Source organism: Vipera ursinii (assembly GCF_947247035.1).
Source record: "Vipera ursinii genome assembly, chromosome: 3".
Taxonomy (NCBI): Eukaryota; Metazoa; Chordata; class Lepidosauria; order Squamata; family Viperidae; genus Vipera; species Vipera ursinii.
Genome location: NC_139516.1, coordinates 200590607 through 200618523, shown reverse-complemented (window position 1 = coordinate 200618523; position 27917 = coordinate 200590607). Strand labels below are relative to the sequence as shown.

General features: G+C 41.1%; 1 protein-coding gene across 1 annotated transcript in view; it reads right to left on the bottom strand.

The window, feature by feature from the left end:
- Positions 1-27917, bottom strand: part of NSMCE2 (NSE2 (MMS21) homolog, SMC5-SMC6 complex SUMO ligase) — a 254974-nt gene that overhangs the window by 223469 nt on the left and 3588 nt on the right. The window contains exon 2 of the mRNA XM_083360133.1: positions 24785-24931. Within this exon, the coding sequence (XP_083216259.1) occupies positions 24785-24917 (133 nt within the window). The 5' untranslated portion in view covers positions 24918-24931. The remainder of the gene's footprint in view (positions 1-24784; positions 24932-27917) is intronic.

The following is a 27917-nucleotide window of genomic DNA, read 5'->3' as shown; positions in this document are numbered from 1 at the left end:
ATTTAGAGTCATTTCATGTAATCTAAGACATCAAGTAAAGGCTCGCTGCATTAAGATTAAAGTTAGTAGCCCTAAATAAATTAATTAATTAAATCACCTTAGTGCTGTGCCAGGATCACAACTGCAATTCATGGCCTACTATGGTTAAGCATTTCATGGAAATCAATTGTCTCTTTCAAGGTACATGTAAATATGGCAATTCAACTTTCCATACCATTAGCATCAGCACTCAAAAGTGCTGCCGTAAAGACGGCACAGTTCAACTGTGGAACTCACCACTACAAGATCCAATGAATATCACCAACCATCTTTTTGGGGCTTGGAAGTTAAGGAGAGTCAGACCTGTTTAGTACTAAGATGGGGGACCACCAGAGAAAAGTTATGAGCTAGAGACTGAAAAGTTGAAAGTATATCCCATAAGATGGCAACAATAACTACCTCCATGTTGCTACCAAATACCAAGTATAAATCTTTGACTTATAACATAATTTGGTCTAAAATCTCTGTAACTTTGAAAGGTTACTAAACAAATGGTTGTTAAGTCATGAACTGCCTATATATTTGGATATTTACTTGTAATCTCCAGAGGTTGATTGAAGGACTTTAGAAGAGGGTTAGACCATTCATGAAGGATTAAACTAACAGTAAATACTAGTCTGTAGATTTCAGTAACTATGGGGCCCAAATGAGTTTCCAACTTGTGGACTTCCTAACAGACATCTTGTTCCCTATGGGAACAAAATATGGGACAAAAAAGCCTCCTCTTAAATTCTTATACCACAATAGGTTTGCCTGTGGTAGGCCTGAAGAAGGCTTAACAACAGTGTGTTTTCAACTAATAGGAAATGCCCAATTGCGCCAAGATATACTGCTCCCAATTCGGTTGGTTAATCAGAGGACAAGATCTGCCCCTATAGAAATTATCTTCAACCTGCTCTCCAGGAAATAAGAGTTAATGAGCCTGTAACTCACAAATGAGTATAGATTTAAAATCTTTCTCTTCCTCTCTGTGAACCATCAAAACTCTAACAGCAGAGTATGACCCAGAAAGATTTACTGTGAATTTCTCTAGCTCAGCTTTTTGTCAAGAAGCTAAGGAGTTAATACACAGAATCTCGGAAACTAAACAAGCCAAAACTCTTAAAGCTCATTTATTAGTAAATCAATTAAAGCAGGACCTTTCAAAGCTGCTTGAACCTCTTTTTACTAGAATGCAGGACAGATGGGCTGGCTAATTATTATTTTCCTATGGTAGCTATGATTGACTCCGAATTATCCATCTGCTCAACATTATTTATGGCTTGATATATTCCCATTTCTTTTTTAGCCTCTTATATCAAACTAAGGTTGATAGTAGCACCATTACAGGAGCCCCTATTTCTCCTGATCTGATTGGGAAAAAAAAGAAATGGAACGAAGACTTTCTTTCCAATTTGTATGCAAAAGCACATTTGTATTGCTAAGCACATTTGATTTGTGCTTAGATTGTAAGCCGCCCTGAGTCTTCGGAGAAGGGCAGGATATAAATGGGATTAAAATAAAAATAAATAAAAAATAAAATAAAATTAGATTTCTTAATTTTAAAGTAGCAACATTTGAATATGAGCCAAGGGTAGGACAGAATTCAATCTATATTACTATTACTTGCATACAATTTTTTACTGAGTATGTAAACGTCTTGGTTATTTGAACTAATTTTTTTTTTCAACTAAAGAAAGAAAGAGAATTTTAAGTCACATTTTTGCATTTGAATTGTAGAGGTATGTGAAGTACGGGGGTGATCATAAGATCTGTTTCCTAACAGGTTACACTAATCTAAGCCATTACTTGGAAGAAAACCATCTATATTTTTGAAAACCATTCCCACTTTATCTTCATATTAACCCCACAAGAGAGTATGGGTTAAAAATCCACAATGGTCTGAAGAGAAGAAAACTAACTTAATTCTGAATTTTGAGTCTTTCAGTATCTATGCCCATTGTACTACACAAGCTTTCCCCCAGCTGGCTATGAAATATTTTTGATTCATTGCCAGCGTCCATATATTTTGTTCACCACTATCAAAAATATTATCCTCTTTCTTTATTATTTTTGTCTATGTATTTACAGAAGTAACATTTCTGTCATAGGCATAACAGACATTTTCCAGACTGCATTTTTACATGTTGTGCAACCAAAGGCCATTTTACAATTCTTGGGCAACCCCAGCTAATGTATTACTCAGAACAACATTTCCTTGGTTTTATGCAAGAAAGATTTTGAGAGAGAAAGAATGGTGTGAGTGCGTGTGATTTCAGTTACCAACACCTAATCGTTAGGCAATCAGGGTATTTAGTGCAGAAGTTGTATTTAATGACTCATCATATTGCTCCAGAAATATTTAACAGAAATATGAATGCCCTCTCCTGCGGAACTACGGTTGAAACTATAATTAGCCCCCATGCTTTTAAATGTCATCCCTTATAAAATCAAATCTGAGTCAGCATTTTCTAACCCAACAAAAATAATAAAGGGTTAGCCAAACTGGAACAGCACGAACCAGAAGCTGTGCTTTGCCCACAGAACTGAAGCAAATCATAAGATTTATCTTTTCCACAAGAAAGGAGAAACCTATTATTTAAAAATCCAAATACATGTCTTTTAAGCTGACTTCTCACCTTTCCTCCAAATAAACCCCTTCTCCATTGCAACATATAATTTGGTATTGTTTTTCATGGAAAAGGCATGTAAACGGTACAAAAGTCCAGAGTTAGCTTCCTTTCCCATTGAGCAATTTCTTTTCTCGGTAGAGTCCATGAACAGCATCATACAAACAAGCCACTTCCTAGCCAGGATGGTAAAGGACTCTTCAGTGCTTTAACTAGCTACAGCATCCCAAGCAAAACATAGATTCAGTGCCTCATATATTAACAACAGAAATATTTTTCAGCCTTGGCAACTTTCAATTGTGTGGATTTCAGCTCCCAGAATTCCCTAGCCAGCACTCTGGGAGTTAAAGTCCACACATCTCACAGGCAAGATTGAGAAACACTGTAATATAGCAATCTACCTTACTGCCTGCTCATCTAATGTTCCTCCTGGAAGGTCAAATTCTCAGATGAGTTATCTTAAACAAGCCTGGTTTCACTTACTAAAACAGGATTGTAGCAATTCTTTCTAACTAGGGCTAACTTAATAGAAACAACTTGGAAGCATGCAAATCATGCAAAACGTAGCACGAACATTCAGGTTTTTGCACAGTAAGGTGGGACTCATTGCTTTTAAACTGTTTGCACATACATTTCTGGACCCAGTTTAAAGTGATGGGCTAGGTCCTCACAAGCTGCTGGGCCACAAAGGTGTCAATCACTTTTTAAACATAAAGGTAAAGGTTCCCCCGCACATGCGTGCTAGTTGTTTCCAACTCCAGGGGCCGGTGCTCATCTCCGTTTCAAAGCCGAAGAGCCAGCACTTGTCCGAGGATGTCTCTGTGGTCATGTGGCCGGCATGACTAGACGCCAAAGGCGCACAGAAGGCTGTTACCTTCCCACCGTAGTGGTCCCTATTTTTCTACTTGCATTTTTACGTGCTTTCGAACTGCTAGGTTGGCAGAAGCTGGGACGAGTAACAGGTGCTCACTCTGTTACGCGGCACTCGGAATTTGACCTGCCAAACTCCCGACCCTCTGATCGACAAGTTTAGTGTCCTAATCCACTGAGCCACCGCATCCCTTTTTAAACATAGGACGTGCTAATTCAATCCATAGAGTTGGTTTACAGTTCAGCATGTCGGGCAAAGCAAGCATGTTACTTGGTAGAAAGTTGCAGGTTCCAATCTGAGTCGGTCACCGGGACCAGAGGTTTTTGTCTTCTGAGCTTTCGGACTCTTGCTGGAGACCAAGTGTGAGCACACAAACTCTGCTGGAGAGAAGTTCCCTGAGGACGGGCTCCAGCATGAGTCCGAAAACTTGGAAGACAAAATTTCTGGTCCCAGTGACTGACCCAGATTGGATCCTGCAACATTATCCAGGGACAAGTACATTCGCCTTCATTCATTGATGAAAAGTGTACACCTGAGTCTTAAGTTCATCTACTGCTACAGAGAAGAGTCTTCTCCAAGGTAGCTTCACAACTGCATAACCAAATCTTGGAAAAATTCCTAAGTCTCTTTTCTCTTCTTAAATGGACTGTGAATCTTAGTTGATTGAAACAGGCAGAGTTGAAGACATCAACTTTGTCCATTTCTGTATGTAAAATGGAGAAGGGACGTCATCTTGTCTTTTGCTTCAGACATCAAAGTATCTTCAGCAAACCTGCTATGAGAACACTGTACAAACATAAATTCCATAATTATGCGTCGAGTGAAGAGTTTTCTTTTGTCAAACCTACTTGGTCAATTGTATTGTTTTGTATTTATATGGGCATTGTCAATTTGCGGCAAGAAGGCTGCATGCTTTACAGCAATGTTTCTCCAATCTGTTTTAGCTCGTTACAGAAAATTCGACTTTGTGGTTTGTAAACTGTATTTTATGGATTAATGAGGCATGCAAACCCATTATGCGACATAACACTTGAAGCAAACTATGATTAACCTAATTTGTGCACACAGCCAAAAGAACAAGAATGTAATAAGTGAAAGGCTAGAACTCTTTTTCTCCAAAGCATATCCAATTCTCAGACTTGGGAAAAGTGTCATTCACTGGCATCCAGATGAAGTTGTAGACATCAGTCTCCGGAACAAACTCCTGTCTCCTCCTGGTTCTCACCTACCTTTCATGAAGTTATTTTCCCATGATCCTTTGGGAAGCAACCCCACTACCATCCAGGTGACCAGTGACCTTCTCTCCTTCAGAACTGATATGGATCACATTTCACGAATCATAAGTTTGTTTGGCGAACACATGTCACCCTCCTCTCCCAATGAATCATACTTCCAACCAATACTAATCTCCACTGAGCTATACATCAGAACATTGATAACGCAAGGAATTGCAACAATAGCATTCACATCAGAGAAAGTGATTTGAGAGCTGAAAACCCTCAGACTTGCTGAGAATGGCTTAATTGTTATGAAACTTCAAGACTTTTTGTTTTTTAAAAGGAGCTAACAAACAGGTGGAGCCCAACTGAGACAAGACGGATATTAACTAATTATCTCTTACACTTTATTCTTCCGGGCTCAACAATCCACCCACAGTGCCTCTGTTGCTAATTTAATAATGATGCTCAACAGAGACTAAATAGGCCTCTAATTTTTTAGCATGTGTATGTACACTTTGTGCACACCATTTTCCATAGTACAGCACTATTTCTCAACCTGCTGCTCTCCAAATGTGCTTGGATGACAACTCCTATTACCCCTACCTATCACAGCTTGGATGCTTGCAAGACAGAACTTTACACTCAAGCAGAATATTAAATGTTTTGGGTGTCCTGTTCTATATACTAAGAAGGAACACAGCTTTGCTATCTCTTCTGTGTATGGGGCGCGGTGGCTCAGTGGGTTAGGACGCTGAGCTTGTCGATCAGAAGGTCGGCAGTTTGGCGGGTCGAATCCCGAGTGCTACATAACAGAGTGAGCACCTGTTATTTGTCCCAGCTTCTGCCAACCTAGCAGTTCGAAAGCACGTAAAAATGCAAGTAGAAAAATAGGGACCACTCCGGTGGGAAGGTAACAGCGTTCCGTGAGCCTTTGGCATCTAGTCATGCTGGCCACATGACCACGGAGATGTCCTTGGACAAGCGCTGGCTCTTTGGCTTTGAAACGGAGATGAGCACCGGCCCCTAGAGTCGGAAATGATTAGCACACATGTGTGGGGGAACCTTTACCTTTACCTTATCTCTTCTGTGTATTATCATTCTTTTTAACATTTCACTAATAATTCTCAGATGATATGCCCCGAGCAGAAGTGCCCTTTTTATACCAGAAGTTTACAATTATAATATAACACAAAGCAGAATCTTTTAAGTTAACCTGTTCATTGGCTAGAATCTTCTGAAGTGCAAAGTATGCACCGTACCTTATCACAATGATTTTTCCTACTGTATTGTCAGGTCCCACTGAATTGTAGTTCTATAAAGTCCCATCAAGCCAAACCATCCGTTCTCCTTATGCAGGCAGAATAAGTAGGGTATCTGCTAAGCTTATGAAAAGACATTTGTCGCTTTCGGGATGGCTTGAATTATAACTCACAGTTATCCCAAATAACACAACCAATACTGAAAAATGTTGAAAGTTATATTTTGTCAACCTCTAGAAGGCCAGAGATTCCTTACTCTTGTTCAAGGCTCTACTGCAGGGGTCTTCAAACTTGGCCCTTTTATGACTTGTGGACTTCAACTCCCAGAATTCTTCAGCCAGCGTGCCTGAGGAATTCTGGGAGTTGAAGTCCAAAAGTCATAAAAGGGCCAAGTTTGAAGACCCCTGCTCTACTGATATGACTAGACTACCTTGAGGACCATCAGTGAACTTCACCAACTAATAGAGACACATGAGACTTGAGCAAATTCCTGAAGGCCAGAGATGCCTCACTGCTGCTCAGAGCTCTACTAACCGATCTAGATTGCCTTGAGGACCATCAGTATGCCTCCCAGAGCCACTTGTTTGTGAGATTTGTCAGTGAACTTCACCAACCACTGAAGACATAATCAGACTTGAACAGATTTCCTGTCTTCAACTTCTCTGCCCAATCTGGCCTTTATCATGTTCCTGTCATCTTATTTGTCTTGCTGGACACCTGGCCCATCCATTGCTTGCTTTCCAGCCTGTGACCTATTTGACTGTCTGTGCCACAACTTGTCCACAGCTGCAGGTTGTTGCAAAACTAAACTCCTAACCTACAAACCTCTTCCCTTAAACACCTTCCATCTGAAAAGAATGCTGCTTCCCCAATTATAACATTAACTTCTCAAGATAATGTGTGAAACTATGGCCATCTTTAGCAAAACATGCTAGGCATGTGGACATTGAAACTGTTCCAGAGAAATGCAAACCAGTTTCCTTACATCTTTCCTTGCCTTACGATGAAAAGACCTTATCATTTCCAAGGGCTTTTAAAGTATCACCAGCAACCTAAAATTTAAATTTTTGCACGTTCTGCTTGCTACCTTCTGAACAAATGGATTATTGGTGTCTTTTAGCAACTGATTAATGACAACATTTATATTTCTTGCAGAGTTTTTCACCTTACTGCTTACCTCTGTCCCCAACCCAGAAAATTCATTCCAAGTGGGAAGTTCAGAAGAAAACGGTCTCAGTAAATTAATCAGAAAAATTGTGTCTACAATTTAGTGTGTCAGAAGCTGAAGTTAATATTCAAAAGACAACAAACTGGAGAAAGCTGAAATCAAGTTGACTTCCCAACTAAGAGGAAAAAGGAAATTTGGAAAATAAATGAATAAGCAAAAGCTGCCTGGTGATGTCAAAGGAAAGTTTCTCTTAATTCAAGCTCAATTCTCTGTTCCCCTTGCCTTTTTTCCCCCGAATTTCCCAATTTAGCTACATCCCTAGGATTTCGTAGCCAGTCTTCTACTAATATAGCCAGAGACTTCTAATCAAGACCAACCCTGCTTAGTTTTTTCAAGAGTAGCCAAGGACAGTTAGATGCTGCCACCTGCTGAGACATAGTGAATGGGTACAGCAAAACCAACATGTTGAAGAAGATTCAGTTAACCCAACTGATCACAAAATAACAGAGTTGGAAGGGAGCTTGGATGTCTTCTAGTCCCAACCCTCTGCTCAAGCAGGAAACCCTACTGTTTCAGAGAAGTGGCTGTCCAGTCTCTTTTTAAAAATGTCCAGTGATGGAGCCCTAACAACTTCTGAAGACAAGCTGTTCCACTGGTTAATTGTTCTCAATGTCAGAAAAAAATCTTTCTCTTCTTCATTAGTTCTAGGTTGGTTTTCTCCTTGATTGGTTTCCATCCGTTGCTTCTTGTCCTACCTTCAGGTGCTTTGGAGAATAGTGTTGTGATTCAGGGTCAGCCTGTGGGTTCGGCAGTTGGGTCGGACGATTCAGAGGAGGAGGAGGGAGGTGTTGGAGAGGTTGCTGAGGCGGTTGGAGAGCTTGCTGATGAGAGCCCTCAGCCAGGCCCCTCCCACCAGGTCACGACACAGACCCAGCTGTGTGAGCCTGACAGCGTGGATGAAGATGACCCACAGCTGGCCCTGTTCAAGGACGCCCGACGCAGGAGGCAGTCAATCAGGAGTAAACAGAGGAAGGCAATGGGGCACCTCGGAAGGAGGCAGAGAGAAGCCACGCCCTGAACTGTATAAAAGGGGAATGCGTAGGAGGGCTGGTTTGCTGAAGGCAACCACTTGAATAGCTCCTGTTTCATGGTTCGTGTCTTGTTCTGTTTGCTTTTGTGTCCATAAATTTGGCAGGCTTAGTTCCAGCCTCTTGCCTTCTTGTAAAAGGGGTTGTCCCTGCCTTTTCTGCAGGGCCGGTAGCAGGCTGGTACAGAACAAATAGGTTGACACCCCTCCCCTCTTCTTTGCCCCTTAAGATAGTCTAGACAAGAATCCAAAACCATGAGTACTCCCATAGGTAAAGGTAAAAGGTTCCCCCGCACTTCAACTCCCAGAGTTGAAGTCCATGAGTCATAAAAGAGCTGAGGTTGCCTACCCCTGCTCTAGAACAGTGGGGTGTTTTTTTTCAAACTTGGAAACTTTAAAATGTGTGGACTTCAACTCCCAGAATCCTCTAGATTGCTCACGGTTAGGCAACCTTGGCTCTTTTATGACTCGTGGACTTCAACTCCCAGAATTCCTGAGCCAGCCATGCGTCATAAATGAGCCAAAGTTGCTTACCCCTGCTCTAGACCAAGGTAGTTCCAAAGCTTCTTCTCTTATCCTTCATTAAAGTCTCCCAAGGTGCTTTGAAACTAATGAGACTGGATAAAGTATCCTCTTTTAATACATTAATACTCTTTTAATACATTACTCAACTCCCACAGACTGTCGCAGACAAATAGTTTTAGAATTAACAAGGTCAAATTTGCACCCCGTGAGAAGCCTTGGAACTGATGGGAGTAAGTGAAGTCCGTCCTTTTATTATTTCACTCCACACCCCCGCCTTATTGCAGAATTAAAAAGAAGGGCACTTTTAGCATGAGGTTAGGATTAAGTGCCTGAGTACTCTGTTGACTTCCATCAGCTTCATTCTTTCATTCCTTTCAAGCAGCATAAGCTAACCCCTCAGGCCTCTGTCACCACTCAGGTGGATTCCTCCAGCAGACTCAACATGGGCTACTTTAGAGCAGGGCTTTTCAACCAGTGGTACGGGTACCACCTGTGGTACATTGGCACCTGGCAGGTGGTACGCGACCATCCTAGAAAAGTGGTAGCAGGGGAGGGGAATGAGCTGAACCGGTGGCAGCACCGCACAAGCCCTAGCGAGAGACGGCTGGAGCTGCAGGGCTGTCAGGGCTCAGCGAAAGTGCCAGGATCAGCGCCAGGATCCAGCTGGAGCTCAGCACTGATCCCGGCGGGTCTGCTGATCCCAGAAGAAGTGCCGATCAACTGGAATGTTGCAGCATCTGCAGGCTCTTGTGATTGCAGTATCTTTAGATGCTTGGCAACTGATTCATATTTATGACGGTCACAGTGTCCCAGGGTCATGTGATGTGACCAAAATCTGATGCAACCACCCAGCAGAGGGGGGGAGAATAAAAACCAAACACACCCCCACCCCACCCCCGCTGCCAATCCTCAACAGAAATGCTCACAACAATGAAAACCTCAGACAGGAGGAAGAGCGCCGCCAGACGGGCAGGCAGGCAGGTGTCTTGCTCGTCTGTGGCTTGGGGGAGCACTTTTTTCAGTGCCATTGTAACTTCAAACAGTCACTAAGCGAACTGTTGTAAGTCGAGGACTACCTGTACTTCCTTTTTTTTGGTCATTAAGTTTTTGACACCTTGCTAGGCGACTGGTGGACTCAGAAGTTGCCATATCTTAAAAGTGGTACAATGGGTGAAAAGGTTGAAAAGCCCTGCTTTAGAGATGACTCAAAAGCTGCAACCGGTCCACAACACAGCAGCCAGACTGCCGGCAAAACCACCAGGAATCACTTCTGGTGAGAGCTAACATAAATTGGATAACTAAACAAACAAAGCTTGCCACTGCAGAGGGATACCAGTTCTAAGTGGGCTCAGGGAATCGGTTCCAAGTGAGGGCTTTTTATGACTTAGCCAGAAATGGCCTCAGGCACCACCTTGCTGTCCATCTAAGATAGTGATGGCACACCATTTTGGGCTTGGCATGTCAAAAATTCCTTATCAGAAGCAACAAACTCATTTTCAGAGGGTCCAGAGGTTGTGCAAAAGCGTACTCCATTCTCGCACAGCCTCCGAAAATATCTCAAAAAGAGGGTGTGCTATTGAGAATAGTTGTTACTGAATGCTGGTATGTCACCTAAAATGTTATGACATGTCACCTTTGACACATGCGTCACAGGTTCACCATCACGGACCTAAAGAGACCATGTTGAGAATATCCCACCGGAAGAACTACATGGCTGGGGGTGGGAGTGGGGGATAGGTGGCAAATCTTCACTATCATGCTCCCCTTTGGAAGACACTTCCTCCAGAGCAGAGGTCGGCAATTAATTTTCCCAGGGAGCCACATTATTATTATTATTATTATTATTATTATTATTATTATTATTGTTGTTGTTGTTGTTGTTGTTGTTGTTGTTGTTGTTCCCAGGGAGCCAGATTATTATTATTATTATTATTATTATTATTATTATTATTATTATTATTATTATTATTATTGTTGTTGTTTTGTTGTTGTTGTTGTTATTATTATTATTATTATTATTATTATTATTATTATTATTATTATTATTATTATTTATTATATGTGTTGTTACATTAGCCAGGAGACTACAATGCTAACGCAGGGTAGTAGTTTGATTGCCAATTTACTAGCTCTATTGTAGTACAAGCTTGTGCGCTTCCCAAGGTGCGCCATAGGAGGACAAGCTAGCTTTGAAGAAAGAAAGAAAGAAAGAAAGAAAGAAAGAAAGAAAGAAAGAAAGAAAGAAAGAAAGGAAGGAAGGAAGGAAGGAAGGAAGGAAGGAAGGAAGGAAGGAAGGAAGGAAGAAAGAAAGAAAGAAAGAAAGAAAGAAAGAAAGAAAGAAAGAAAGAAAGAAAGAAAGAAAGAAAGAAAGAAACAAAGAAACAAAGAAAGAAAGAAAGAAAGATGATTAGGGGACTGGAGGTTAAAACATATAAGGAACGGATGCTGGAACTGGGTATGTCTAACAGAAGGACGAGGGGTGACATGATAGCAGTGTTCCAATATCTCAGGGGCTGCCCCAAAGAAGAGGGAGTCAAGCTATTCTCCAAAGCACCTCAAAGCAGGACAAGAAGCAACGGATGGAAACTAATCAAGGAGAGAAGCAACCTAGAACTAAGGAGAAACTTCCTGACAGTTAGAACAATTAACCAATGGAAACAACCTGCCTCCAGAAGCAGTGAATGCTCCAACACTGGAAGTTTTTAAGAAGAGACTGGCCAGCCATTTGTCTGAAATGGTATAGGGTTTCCTGCCTGAGCAGGAGGTTGGACTAGATGACCTCCAAGGTCCCTTCCAACTTTACTATTATGATTATGATAAAGAAAGAAAGAAAAAAGAAAGAAAGAGAGAGAGAGAGAGAGAGAGAGAGAGAGAGAGAGAGAGAGAGAGAGAAAGAAAGAAAGAAAGAAAGAAAGAAAGAAAGAAAGAAAGAAAGAAAGAAAGAAAGAAAGAAAGAAAGAAAGGCTCTTCCTGCAGCATGATCCAAAGCCTCCCTCTCTTCACCAGAGCCATCTTGTAAATGAACATTGCAACTGGGAATGTTCAGAGCCAGCAGCAACCTGCCCGCCTGTATGAAGCACCAGCTCGTCTCTCCACCGAAGTACCTATTTATCTACTCACATACAATATGCTTTTGAAATGTTAGGTGGACAGCAGCTGAAGCAAATGATGGGAGCTCACCCCGCTATGCAGTGCTAGGGCTCGAACCGCTGGAGCAAAGACTATCTCCAGTGTCATTAAGCCACTAAACCACATAATAAATTGGGACTGTTGAGGGTCTCTGGTACCCCATCCCCTCACCATCAATACCCCATCCCCTGCCAATACTATGTCCCTGACCACATTCTGCCACTGCTGCTGATGCCACCCTGCCACCACCATCACAGGCCAAACAGTGCAGCCCCAGACCAGATGTGGCCCACCGGTATAAAACGCCAAGGTCTGCTCCAGAAGTACGATTCCACTGTGTCGTTTGCTGGCCATCGTTTAGGGCAGACATGTCAAACACAAGGCCCGGGGGCCAGATCCGGCCCACGAAGTAGTTTCATGTGGCCCGCGAAGCCATCCTGGAAACAGTGAGGGAACGGCCCCCACTGCCTTGGCCCTGGCCCAGAGACCCTCCTTCTGCCAGAGACCCTCAGATCTGTCCCACTCCTGCCCAGACCCCCATAGGCACCCTTGATGTGAACGATGTAGAGCTGGCCACGCCCACCCAGTAGGCCATATGCACTTTAGCCACGCCCACCCAGTAGGCCATACGCACTTTAGCCATGCCCACCCAGTAGGCCACGCCCACCCAGGCCACACCCACCCGGCCCCCTGAGGGCAATTGCAATGCTGATGCGGCCCTCAATGAAATTGAGTTTGACACCCCTGGTTTAGGGCATCTTGCAACTATTGCAAATCAATCAATAAATGATGGGTCCCTGAAAACAGAATCCTCAAATTCAAATGCATTCAAGGAAATGTCTCCATCATCTTCACTAGAAAAGGAGAAAATGGCAACTAAAACCTGCATAAATACAACCTCACATTAGAAGGAAACCAGCCATTTTGACTTTCTATTATAGCTCAGGATGACCACAAAGAATCGCCTCCAGGAATGTGGGCCTAGCAAGGAAATAGAACCAGCGGTAAACCTATTGGTGTGAATTATCATGCAAGAGGACCTTTTAATTCATCACATAATTGCTCTTTCAGCTGTTTTTAGGATGTGCCTTACTTTATTATTTCTTTATTTATTGGTGCTTTCTTCTTCGTTTGAATTGCTAAAGTAATCTTCAAAACATCTGCTGAATTGCTCTGGAGACACTTGCTTGGAAAAGCAATGCGGTAAATTTAACTGACCTTGGTTGAGCTCAAAAACCTTAAAGGGGTCAGACTTGATCAGTTCTTGGATGGGAAGCCACCAGGAAAAGCTGAAAGGTAAACCGACGTGTTGAAAAACCATCCCAAAAGTTGCAAGGGTAAAGCATTTCTATATTGGTATCAAGAATGAGTGTCCCTATTAGGTTACCAAGCGTCAAATTTGACATGAAGGAAATGTTATTTAAATATAGAGATGTCACCGTGTAAACTTACAACCTTCTGCAGACAAACTGTTTGTCCTAGCATTGAGTTATGAGCCTCCTCTGATCTACATCCCCTACCCTCAAATGGACTGGTAAAGCCTTTTGAACATTGTACTTCTATGATTCTGCGCTATCTATCTATTCCATTCTGGAATTTGAGTCTGCATTAAGCATCAAATTTAATTCACCTATCGGTTCTCTGTTAGTACAAACAGAAAGACCTCAATAGTAAGGAACTGATGGCAGCTACAAGTAAACAGGCATGCCGTGTTTTGGATCCTGGAAGACACAAACTGCACCATCCTGTAGTAAAAAGGCAGTTGTTGTTGTTGTTGTTAGTTGCGAAGTTGTCTCGAGGCAAGTAAAATCAGGAGTCATCCCGTATTGAATTTGGGAAGCTGACTGAAGCCGGGCTGGGCTGGAATAAAAGTAATATTTGAGAGTCTTATAAGATAAATCCAAAGAAAGTTATGAGAAACTTTATTCCTACAAGGGTCTGTCAGCTTTTTTCTATGTGGATGCTCTCCAGATGTGCTGGACCTCAACTCCTACAATCTTTTGCCAGCTGGTGGTTATGGAAAGAGATCCAACACATCTGGAAGGGCTACCCCAGGGCAAAGTTGTGCTTCGTGGTACTATTGATAAGGCTGCCTAGTGCCCCACGTGCGATCATGTGATCCCAAAGGGTGGCCTTTGGAACATCAAATCCAGGTCAAAAGTACCTTTTTTTGGGGGGGGGGGTGTCATTGTAACTGTGAAAGGTTGCTAGGTGACCAGTCGTAAGTTAAGAACTACCTACATTCATAAACAGCTCCAGCAAATACCACCCTGATCCACTGGGATATAAAAAGAAGGGGAGGTAAAGCATAATCAGACTTGCAAGATTCTATTACTACAGCCTAACTCAGTGAAGTACAGCTAGAGCACGGGTGTCAAACTCGATTGCATCACGTGACATACCTTGATGTTTTTTTACCTTTGCGGAGGGTGGGTGTGGCCTGCACTTGACACATCCTGGGTGGGTGTGGCCTGCACTTGACACATCCTGCCCGTGGGCCACCAGTTTGACACCCCTGAGCTAGAGGCTTCTAAGGCAGGGGTCCCCAGCCGCGGCATGCTAGTAACTGGTCCACACAAAGAAAACCCCATCCATGGGATGCAGGCAGCACACAAAACCACATCCGCAGAAAAACCTCTCTCCACAGAACTGGTCCCCGGTGCCCCAAAGGTTGGGGACCTCTGTTCTAAGGTGTTGGTTTCCCAATCTAGTCTACCTTGTAGGGCTGGCAACTTGTAGAAAGGTAGACTAACAGAATCTTGAAAACATCTCCAGGTGTTAAAACGTATAAGGAACGGCTGCTAGAATTGGGTATTGTCTAGTTTAACGAAGAGAAGGGTGAGGGGTGACATGATAGCAGTGTTCCAATATCTCAGGGGCTGCCCCAAAGAAGAGGGAGTCAAGCTATTCTCCAAAGCACCTCAAAGCAGGACAAGAAGCAACGGATGGAAACTAGTCAAGGAGAGAAGCAACCTAGAACTAAGGAGAATCTTCCTGACAGTTAGAACAATTAACCAGTGGAACAACCTGCCTCCAGAAGCTGTGAATGCCCCAACACTAGACGTTTTTAAGAAGGGGGACTGACGGGTTTAATTTTAATTATGTTTTTTAATTATGGTTTTAACTTATCTTCTACATTTGGGCAGTAGGGCTTAATTTATTTTCAATTTTCTGTATTTGTACATTTTGACATTTATGTCACTGTTCACTGCCCTGAGTCCTTAGGGAGAAGGGCGGTATACAAATCAAATAAATAAATAAATAAATAAGAGACTGGACAGCCATTTGTCTGAAATGGTATAAGGGTTTCCTGCCTGAGCAGGGGGTTGGACTAGATGACCTCCAAGGTCCCTTCCAACTTTACTATTATGATTATGATTATGATTGAGAGATGTTCCTCATCCCACCTTATCCCAAACAAAATCGCAGACATGCTTCTTTCTCCTTTTCACAGGAGGGTGCAATCTTTTCAGTCAGTCCCTTCTCCTTTCACTCCTCATTCATTCTTTCCCTCTTCCCCAAATCTGATCTACATTCCTTTATAGAGGCTACCCCTTTGAACACTTAAAACTATTCTGAAATGCAGAAGTACAGTAAATTGGAAAATAGCTGCAACATTATTTTTTAAAACTGGGAAACCACCTGCAGAAAACCATAAAAAAATAGGAAATTTTAAGTCCCCCTCCTACATATGTGACAGGATCTGATGTCTCTTCATCATCATCCAGCAGCCTACAGCCTTGGCCAGGGGTAGGCAACCTTGGCTCTTTTATGACTCGTGGACTTCAACTCCCAGAATTCCTGAGCCAGTTGTTGAAGTTCACGAGTCATAATAGAGCCAAGGTTGCCTACCCCGGGCCTTGGCCAATATTACTCAGCCAATATGCTTGGTCTCAAGAAAGAGAAGAATGCTTGTGGGCTACTACCTCCATCAAACTATCCCCATAAAAAAACCCACTGATGTTCTGTATTTGGAAGAGGCTCGTTCATTGGAAAAAGAAGCCCATGATTTTGAACTTACAAGCTTTTTTTCTGCAAGAAAAGACCTTGGAAGGAATTTAAAATGAAATATTGCAGAATGTCACATCAGCAAATTGCGTTTATGGAAGTTCCTCTGAGCTGAACTCGACTCTGTTGACTTCATAGGTCACAGCAAGCCATTGGTGTCCCATTGCATTCTTCCTGGGTGTATTTTCATAGTTTATGGCTCTGGTATTCATCAATCATTTTTACATCGTATGGTGCTAATCAGGTGTGAGTGACCCTGTTAAAATTATGAGATCAGCCAAGATAAGCTATAGGCTACCCTAAACTAGAAGATAAACCGGAAATTTCCCAATAAGATTTTCTCTGTTAATAACTATCGTCTTTTTGTCAGATTTTTTAAAAACACGTTTACTGTATCGTCCTGCAGTTATTTTCTACATATTTCTTAATGACCACAGCTTCTACTGACATCACTTTAAATTGACACCGGGACATGTATTATAATAACTCTTTGGTTATGCTTTCTATGGACGTAAGCCACTCCTGTTCTTCCAAGTTCAAAAGTGTGCAATGATGCAAACACAGAAAATCATAAACACTTGCCAGCTTTGACAAATCAAAGGATATGCTGATTAACCAGGAAGAAAAGGTTACCCATTGTATTTACGCTGTGAATAAGTAAGCAGTGCTTGCTAGCTCTTCAATTCCTATTTGTAATCTCAACAAAAGTGTTGTGGGAATTAACAGCTGCTGCCAGTTCTCTTTCAAAACAGACTAAATCAACCATTCTCCAGTCTAAACTATGAATTGTCCAACTGGAATTAAAGAACAAACAGGGTTTTCGTAACTCATTTCAAGCACTATGTCCAATCACACTTTAAGACAGTCACTTGTCTGAAATGGTATAGGGTTTCCTGCCTGAGCAGGGGGTTTGACCAGATGACCTTCAAGGTCCCTTCCAACTACTATCATCATCATCATCATCATCATCATTTTATTCTGCCCTGTGAACCGCCCTGAGTCCTCAGGGAGAAGGGCGGTATATAAGTGTTATTAAATTAAATTAAATTAAATTAAATCATCATCATCATTATTATTATTACTATTACTATTATTATTAGAATTTTGAGAAATTACAAATAGGGTTACAGAAGACAAGGATGCTCAGAAGACAAGAAGCTAAGCCTTACGAGAAAGACAAAATAAAATGGCCGTATTTAGCTTTCAGAAGAGGAGAATTTGGGAAGGTATCATAGAACAGACCCATTCTCCATTATTTCAGAATTCACAGTATGGAATGGCAGTTTTTTGAGTTCAAGCTAGACAACTAAACAATTAGAAATGCTTTAATTTGAACTTTTGCCCTGGATTTGATGGCCTGAATAGCCGCTTCCAAAGTTCTGATTTTATAATTCCATGTTATTATGAGTCTCCATTTTAAAAAAAAATTGCACTATGAGCCTAAACACTCTATACGAGTGCACAAACTAGCTATCGTTTGTTAAATAAGCTAGAATTGGCTTGTCTTGCATCATTCAGTAAGTCATTAACCATATTTTTTATTTAGCATATGGCATATCATATGGACTAGCAATAACCATGATTAATAAGGCTATAGTGGCTGAGTTTCTAAACAAACAATATTATTGCTTAACATGATCTAGGGATCCAACCACTGGCTATGTTCAACTATCATACTACTAAGTTTGTTCTAGCCAGGATTGGTTGAATATGCCAAGTTAGCTTAATTTACAACAGTCCACTCAATATTGTTTGCATAGCCCATTGGCGCGATACATATATCACACTAAAGTAAACTTAAATAAGTAATAGTATGACTTATAATATGATGTATCAACCCAGCTCGTGTCAAGATTCATGCATTATGCTTAGCCAATATTTGTTGAACAAGTTACTGTTGTACCATCATATGGTTTATTTTAATGCATGGACCCATTGCAGCATCCCCATGGTCATGTGATCAACATTCAGATGCTTGGCAACTGGCATGCATTTTATGTAAGCTGCAGTGTCTCGGGGTCATGTGATCACCTTTTGTAACTTTCTGACAAGCAAAGTCAATGGGGAAGGCAGATTCACTTAACAGCCATGTTACTTAACAACTGCAGTGATTCACTTAACAACTGTGGCAGGAAAGGTCGTGAAATGAGGCAAAACACACTTATCTTGCACAGCAACCGAAATTTTAGGCTCAACTGTGGTTGTAACTTGAGAATTACCTGTATTAAAACTCTTGTTCCCATAACCTTTCACTGAGCAAAACAGTGGCATATGGGGCAAAACGTTTTGAACCAAGGGATCTCAAATGGGCTAACTTACTGAATGTGTCCAAAATTCAGGAGCCATTTCTCCTGTGGAATTGAAATTGGGCATTTTTTATAAACTTTTATGACATAATAATTCTCATGAAACAGTCTTGGGACATAACATCACAAAACTTTTGCTGTACTGGTGTTTGACTGTGCCAGACAGTTCAACATGGGCTACTTTCACGGCAGATACATCTCTGAATGTATTGCAACTTTTCAAGTGAAGGCAATATATTAGAACTTTTAGTCATTACTGAAGAAAGTGAAGAATCTGGTAAAAAATATCTCTGAAAGGGTGAGCCACAGGGTCATGAGTTGTCTAGTTTTCTCCTAAAACTGACTGTGCTCAGTGAAATCAGCTGAAACCCTTCACCTTCCTCAATCCAAACCTTGGATGGAAAATCCCAAGCACTGCTAGAAATGGCAATTTTATTCAATTCAGGTGGTTTTCAAGGAGCTACACTAGAGGCAAATCCATCTTTTAAAAGAGAGAATTATGGGTTATGGGTCTCCTGGTGGTGCTTGGGGAAAAAAATAACAATTTCCCACCCAAGTGTTAGTTGGGAAACTGATTTTTTTTAAAATTACAATCAAGTCAAATGAAGCAACTTCCAACATTGTGAGAAAGAAAACCCCTTTCTTTGACCTTTGCAAGAGACATTTCCAAACGAGGAAATTGATAGAAGGGGAAACCCCGATATGTAAAGTCTGTCCAGTTTCTCCAGACAATATCAGGTTAACAACATAACAAAAGTTCTCTGAGGAATAATGACAAGGCAAGCAGAGAATAAAGATATTACTGCAATATTGGACTGGTGAAGTGTGCCCCCACCCCCGCAAAAACGGTATGTGTAGGGAGAACTTTCCAGTTTTTTCGGTATTTTTAACTCCTTCCTTAGGTCAACCTGATTCAGCTGACTCATGGTTTGTAGACATCCTTGAAGGATCGGCCCCACAAATCTCTGCTCTTGGGATTATTTTTTAAATGTTGCTTCTCTTAAAAAAAAACAAATCACTTTTTAAAAAGGAACTATGTGGGGCGCTAGGGAAAATGTTCAAAATCCCTAATAGGCATAATTTTGCATTTCCAAGTAGTCAATAGGACAGAGTTCCGTGACCCTCAGATATTTGCCACTGTTTTAAAAAGCAAGATATTAAAACCTTTAGACAGATTAACAAAAGAATGGACTCAGTAGGGATTTTGGATTATCTTTCCATTAAGATGAGGTGGGAAATGCATTATGGCCAAGGAATAACAGAATAACAGTTGGAAGGGACCTTGGAGGTCTTCTAATCCAACCCTTGCTCAGGCAGGCATTCCAGACAAATGACTATCAAATCTCTTCTTAAAAATCTCCAGTGTTGGAGCACCTACAACTTTTGGAGGCAAGCCATTTCACTGATTAATTGTTCTCACTGTCAGGAAATTTCTCCTTGATTAGTTCCCATCCATTGCTTCTTGTCCTGTCTTCAGATTCTTTGGAGAATAGGTTGACTCCCTCTTCTTTGTGGCAGCCACTTAGCTATTGGAACACTGCTATCCTGTCACTCCAGTCCTTCTTTAATTAAAATTGTTGTTGTTGTCGTTAGCTGCGAAGTCGTGTCCAACCCATCGCGACCCCATGGACAACGTTCCTCCAGGCCTTCCTGTCCTCTACCATCTTCTGGAGTCCATTTAGGCTCACGCCTACTGCTTCAGTGACTCCATCCAGCCACCTCATTCTCTGTCGTCCCCTTCTTCTATTGCTCTCAATCTTTCCCAGCATTAGGCTCTTCTCCAGTGAGTCCTTCCTTCTCATTAGGTGGCCAAAGTGTTTGAGTTTCAACTTCAGGATCTGGCCTTCTAAAGAGCAGTCAGGGTTGATCTCCTCTAGGACTGACCGGTTTGATCGCCTTGCAGTCCAAGGGACTCGCAGGAGTCTTCTCCAGCACCATAGTTCAAAGGCCTCAATTCTTTGGCGCTCAGCCTTTCTGATGGTCCAACTTTCACAGCCATACATTGCAACTGGGAAGACCATAGCCTTGACTAAACGCACTTTTGTTGGCAGGGTGATGTCTCTGCTTTTTAGTTAATTAAAATAGACATACCCAATTCCTGCAGCCATTCTTTATGTTTCAGCCTCCAGGCCCCTAATCATCTTTGTTGCTCTTCTCTGCACTGCTTCTAGAGTCTCAAAACCAAGAAACACTTAGCTTTCAAGAGTTAAACAGTAGAATTTTTTTAAAAAATTAATACAGGCAGGGAAGATTTTAGAGAATGTTTCTGGCTCTTCCCACTCCAACTCCTACATGCCACGGGTTCTCACTGGCTCCTATGTATCTTTCTGTATTAGCTGGTTGCCTTAGTAAAGGACTGTCCTTGCATATTTATGTTTGATATTGGTGTCCTTGAAGCACAAGATCATTCATAGCCAAAATACTTTCAAAATCTGCCCTCACATTGTTTGGTTCCTATCTCCTTTCCTCTTAGAAAAAATAGGACCTGACTCCAGGCAGAGCCTCCTATTAGCAGGACTCTGATAGATCCATCTTATAAGGCTTGATGGGGCTTGGTGTTTCTAGCTTGTCACAATGAGGCTATATTAATAATCAACATAGTAAAGGTAAAGGTTCCCCCGCACATGCGTGCTAGTCGTTTCCGATTCTAGGGGCCGGTGCTCATCTCCGTTTCAAAGCCGAAGAGCCAGCGCTTGTCCGAGGACGTCTTCGTGGTCATGTGGCCGGCATGACTAGACGCCAAAGGCACACGGAACGCTGTTACCTTCCCACCGTAGTCAACATATCAAATTATTAATTGCTTTTGATACGAACCAGGCTTCTTTTTTTGCTAACAACTGGGCAGCTTTTCCTCAGTGAGCCTTTTCAGATCTGCTGAGCTACATTTTCCGTATCTCCTAACCAAGTGCAGAAATTGGAAATCTCAAAACCTCTCAAGGACATCAGGTAGACAAAATGGCCTTGGTGATTTGAAGTTGTTAAAAAGGGGTTCCTTCATCAAATATAGATGTTTGTGTGAGAGCGACAGTTTTTCATATTCTTAGGGACTAATTAATGGTCAAATTACTTGGCTGATGTAGATTTCAATTCTGTATCACAAAAGGCCTATTTATACAAAGGAATTTAGAGTTAATTTGGAGAAGATAAAAGAATTTGAACAGTCCAGAGACTGACAGAAACATGAGAAAGAAACTCAAAATAGCCCCATGTTGATCTTGTTCAGTATAAATGGTAACACAGAGAAACTTGGAGAGGCTTCATAGAATCTATTATTATATTATTATATATTATATATTATATTGCAACACTGCTATTATGTCACCCCTCACCCTTTAACAAAGAGAAGGGTGAGGGGTGACATGATAGCAATGTTCCAATATCTCAGGGGCTGCCCCAAAGAAGAGGGAGTCAAGCTATTCTCCAAAGCACCTGAAGGCAGGACAAGAAGCAACGGATGGAAACTAGTCAAGGAGAGAAGCAACCTAGAACTAAGGAGAAACTTCCTGACAGTTAGAACAATTAACCAGTGGAACAACCTGCCTCCAGAAGCAGTGAATGCTCCAACACTGGAAGTTTTTAAGAAGAGACTGGCCAGCCATTTGCCTGAAATGGTATAGGGCACAGGTCTGCAACCCGTGGCTCCAGAGCCGCATGCGGCTCTTTCAGCTGTCTCCTGCGGCTCCCAGTCCTCTGCCATGTGCAGTCCCCCCCCAAAAAAGTGGGACTAAAAAAGTTCAACCAATCAATTCAAATATGCAGGGTAGGTGCATATCTCACCTTGTCTCCACTCTTCAGTCAAACCCTGTTCTGCACATGCACGCATGTATGCGCATGCACACACATTTTTTGCGGCTCCCAGTTTTTCCTTTTGTGAGGGAACCGGTTCCGAGTGGCTCTTTCACTGTTTCAGGTTGCTGACTCCTGGTATAGGGTTTCCTGCCTGAGCAGGGGGTTGGACTAGATGACCTCCAAGGTCCCTTCCAACAACTTCTTCATCATCATCATCATCATCATCATCATCATCATCATTATTATTATTATTATTATTATTATTATTATTATTATTATTATTTCATCTTCCATGGCTTTGCTAATTGTCCTGCAGTTCTCTAGTATTGATATGGAAAAGGACAATTCCCAAAATATCTGCAGGATCAGTTTTGTGACCTGGCCTACCTTCCAGGGCTTACAATTTATAATTATTTTACTTGACCCCCTAAACTGTTTTTATGAGTGACTTTGAGCAAAATTGTAAAAAGTTAGCATGTGCAGTAAATAAATTGCCAGGCAAACCTGCAAAAAAATTAAAATATCATTATGCATTTTTATACCATTTTATACCTTTTATACCTTGAAAGATATACTGAAAGTCATATCAAGAAGGACTTAATAGCACAAGGTAAATGAGAGGAAAACTGTGGTCCTGCAATTCCCATTTTCATGACTACACTGGCTGACTGGAAGTTGAGTCCAATAACATTTAGAGCAGTGTTTCCCAGTCTTAAGATGTATGGGGAATTCTGGAGAATTCTGGTCATTGAAATCCATACATCTTAAAAGTTGTTAATCCAGAGAATCACTGTTTCCTCATCACTGGCATGCGATCATTTCATGTCACCACTGGCATACAAGTTGAGAATCAGTAGGTAATGCCAAGCAAGAAGATGTGACATTCCCAGGACAAAAAGGCATGCTAGAGTCTTGATTTACACTTATTTTAAAAGACCGGTTTGATCTGTTAACCCTTATATTGGAGTTCTTTATTCAGACCTTCTTTAAGACATGGTCTTAAAGACAATCCTCTTGCCTTTCAATACGAGGGACCTGTAGAAGATTTAGCAGAAGTATGACCACAAATAACTTCATGAGTTATGCAATATGAAGTCTCTGCTGCCATCTCATGGTATGCTCTTCCCATAGTTGTTCAAAGGACAATTCTTCATACATGATATTAAACTACAAATCCAAATAACACCTAGGGAATAAAAGAACTGTGATCCTATCTGGGAGATGCCAAACAGAGAGAAAGCTTTGAGAGGCAGTAGAGTGCATTGGTTAGGGACTTGAATCTTGACAAGAGAGAGCCATGTTCAGCTTCCTATTTCACCATAAAAATTGCAGGATGACTTTGGGCCAATCATTCTCTTGTCAGCCCAACGTATATTGCAGGATTGTGGTGTCCAGTGAATATTTATTGTTAAACCAATCTTAGTGTTATGATGTTTTCTCAAGCGTTATAAAAAATAAATAACAACAATTAATCTTAAATCTTGGTGTTAGATCAGTGAAAGTTTGGTATGTTTAGCCAATAAAAGAGACAACTGGGGAGATCTGGAAATAGTCTTCACAAATCTGAAGTGTAGTAACATAAAAGAAGGGGTGGAGATTGGCCCAGAAAAGAGGACTAGAACCAATGCATGAAAACTAAGAGGAATCTCCAGAATTTGGAACAAGATGTTGAACATATGGGCAGAATCACAAGACGTATTTTTACCCTAACATGGCCTTCTTCAGGTCAAGTATTGATTTGTGCTTTAGATTGTAAGCTGCCCTGAGTCTTCGGAGAAGGGCGGGATATAAATGGGATTTAAAAAAAAGTATAATTCTGCCTATCTGGTCTAAACTTCAAGAGGAAGTCTACTAGAGTCCTATTTCCATGTGATCTAAGAAGAGTGTGGGTTTAATGATGGGTATTTTGCCTGCAGCCCCAAAACATACTTCCCACCTCCAAAACACAGGGCTGCAACTTTCTTTTATTTCAGTGAGCCTGTGTGCTGTATCCATCAGAAAGTAGTATGTTCTTCTACTCTTTTTAGTACATACCCTATCATCTTTTGGATTAAGGTGCTTTACAAATATTGTAAAAATAAATTAGAATAAATAAACCCAAGGGCTCCCCAGCTACGGTATGCTTCATACCCACAAAGGCAAACAATTGCACTCAGCGTTGAATTTTAGCCATCTCCTGGAATAATACAAATATTTTTGCTTCTGTTATAGTCAGAAAAGGAGAAGATCAATGGTCTTAGTTTTTCCCACCCTCCAAGCTTTCTGAACTTTCATTGGGCAACGTGCACCCCAAAACTGAGCTATTGATCTAAGAAGCCACCTGGCTATCAACGATGGCATTTGGCCTTCATTTAAATGCCACTGAACACTCTGGAGATGCCATCGCACAATTTGTAACTCACCGCTCTCCCCCAACAGTTGCAACCACACCCATAAAAAGCAGTTTAGCACCTGGAAAGGGTGTACTGATCCTCTGAGCCCAGATGCTGGATATAAATTGAAAGAACAAGGATCTTATGAAGGTCTTAAGAGTTAAGGCTGCAAGAGAGAACAGCCCATCCTCAAGACTCCTACTGGAAATCAGATTTTTTCTCCCCTATTATGCTGCAGGATAGCCAAACTCAAGATGACATAAAATCAGCTAAAATACCTAAAAGGATATCTATATTGGATCACACCATGGAACGACAGGGCTGAAGCCTGTGTGGCAAGATCCCAAGACACTTTACAAGCTTTAAAAAGCAAGCAAGAATAGATTCCAAAATTGAACTCACTGTGATTTTCCACAAGGTCAAGGGCCACGTTTGTGGTTATATCCATGCCAGTGTTTATGTAGGTCTTGCAGGATTTCAGAGAAGTCAGACATGTGTCCACACCACTAAAGGAAATCAATGGACGCCCAGACATTCTGATCAAGCTCCCTAAAAAAAAATGGTTAATGCTAACATGTTGTATTATACTATGACATATACTGTAGCTAACCCATTGGGTTTTTTTAATGTGGTTTAAACAGAAAACAAGCTCAAAAACAGTAACAGCCAATAAATTTTCCGAGTCTGTAAAGGAATGAACTGGCTTATCTATTTCAACCTAATTTTGAAGGAACAAGAACCTGCAATCAATGTCCATCTTTAGGACAAAACTTTTCTTAGATCAACTCAAAAATCACAAAAACAAGCAAGCATTCAATGTCCTCCTACCGAATGAAAGTTTGCATGTTCATCTGGCAGATGGAGGGACAGCATATACATGTGACATTAATTTGTTTGTTTATTGGATTTATTGTTGTTGTTAGCTGCGAAGTCATGTCCGACCCATCGTGACCCTATGGACAACGTTCCTCCAGGCCTTCCTGTCCTCTACCATCTTCTGGAGTCCATTTAAGTTCACGCCTACTGCTTCAGTGACTCCATCCAGCCACCTCATTCTCTGTCGTCCCCTTCTTCTATTGCCCTCAATCTTTCCCAGCATTAGGCTCTTCTCCAGTGAGTCCTTCCTTCTCATTAGGTGGCCAAAGTATTTGAGTTTTAGCTTCAGGATCTGGCCTTCTAAAGAGCAGCCAGGATTGATCTCCTCTAGGACTGACCGGTTTGATCGCCTTGCAGTCCAAGGGACTCGCAGGAGTCTTTTCCAGCACCATAGTTCAAAGGCCTCAATTCTTTGGCGTTCAGCCTTTTTTATGGTCCAACTTTCACTGCCATACATTGCAACTGGGAAGACCATAGCCTTGACTATACGCACTTTTGTTGACAGGGTGATGCCTCTGCTTTTTAGTGTGCTGTCTAGATTTGCCATGGCTTTCCTCCCCAGGAGCAAGCGTCTTTTAATTTATTGAATTTATATACAAACTACTGCTAAGTTTGTAAAGCCGCCCTGAGTCTTCGGAGAAGGGCGGGATATAAATGGAATTAAAATAAAAAAATAAAATGAATTTATATGGCTGCCCATCTCACTGAAAGTGACTCTGTGTTGTGTACAATAATCAAATAAAACAATGAAATATAAAAGCAATTATATAAATATATAAAAAGTCAGGGTTATAAAATTATTTAAATATTTATATTTATTTAAATAATATTTAAATAGAATTAAATATTGTTAAAATTATGTCCAAACTCCAGGCACGGAGAAAGTGAGTATATATCCACTTCAATAATGGAACCATCTCTCCAGTTCTGCAGGAGGCCCAGGCCTGGTGACATAACACCATTTGTTATATCACACCTGATGACATTTCTCCACCTGAGGTTGGATCATGCACAATATATACACTTTATTGAACATGCAGTCACTTAATCCCAGAAAAATACGGCACACACCATTTAATCCTCCAGGGAAAGATTGAAGGCAAATGAGGTCGAGGCAGAATAACATTATGGCTTCAAAATCTAAGGGACTGGTTTGGACAACTCAGCAGCACTTTTTCGTGTGGCTGCTGATAAAAAAAGGATCGCCAACATGATCACCAACTTCCAATAACAGATATGGCACCAGAAGAAGAAGTCACTTAATATATTAGCTGGGTATAGCAGGCATATAGAGCAAATCACATTGGCTTTAAGTCAGTTACCCACTGACATATTTTCTCTACACCGTTCAAACGTCTGCTATTATTTCATTTTGATCTGGAGATTTGTTTCATTTTAAGTGGATGGTGTTGGTGTAAAGGCTTTTAATAAATATGGGGTGTTTTTCTCCTCCTAAACCACAGATGCTATGAAAACCTTTTCATTGACTAGCAGAATAATAAAATATGCAGAAGAAAATAAATAAAAATAATGAATACAATATTTTGCAAAGAATGAAAGATGGGAATTTAAACCCACTAAAGGATATTTGATGAGCAGTTTTCAAAACAGAGAAAAGTAAACTGAATTTTAAACTAGATTTTCTCTCAAAAAAGATATGTACATGCTTTTGCTTTAAACAAGGTAAGGAGAGAGAAAATTATTCCTCAGCTATACACAGAAAACAACTTTGTATATTACCGGTAATCCAAATACTGCAGACAACAAAATAAAATATATACAGGGTGTTCTAAAAATTGTAGTGTTCTTTTAAGCTTTTAAAGCCTAAAGACTTTTAGTTCTCTTTGTATAATAGCTGAAGAATCTTTCAATTCAGACTGAACCACTACAGCCAAAGGGAAACTTTGCATAGTTTTGTTGGCGATAATATGGAAATAGTTTCTTTTTTTTTCCAGCAAGTTTTTAACTTTCCAGTTTTCTTTCTGTCCCAGGATTTCTTGATGTTTTCCCAATCAAAACCTAGATTAAAAACAGGTCAGAAATAAACCCAACTTGCTACTTCATTGCATTTCATGTACTATGTGTTTTAGAATATTATAAACAAACCAAGTCACAAAAAGGGTTTGGCCAAGTAACTATTAGGCAGAAATGGCCCATCTTGCCTCAGACCTTCAAATTTAAATTCCACCAAGGAGGATCTGCAAGCTCTAGTGCTAAAGTTAAGGAGCAAAGAGAAAAAAATGGCCCAAAATTAAATATAAAGAAGACCGAACTTTATAAACAGCCTTAGGGAAGCACCATAGCGGAGAAGGCCCACCTCCTCAGGCCCACCAAGTGTAGTTCCCTGAGAGAGATGGTCCTCGTCTTTCTTGCCAGATCTGAGAGGATGAGCAGATCAAACTGGAGCAAGGTGGTCCCTCAAACAACCTAGCCGTAAAGGGCTTTAAGGGTCAAAATTAACATCCTGAATTAGACCCAGAAGCAAACTGACAACTAATGCAGTTTTGGGAAGCAGAGGTATTAACTCATCATGTTTTGGAAGCACACATGATTGTTCACGTTTTGTACCAGCTGAAGTTCCGGATACTCTTCAAGGGTAGCCCCATGTAGATCGCACTGTGGTAATCCAATCGGAGTGGAGGGGAGATTAAGGCATGAG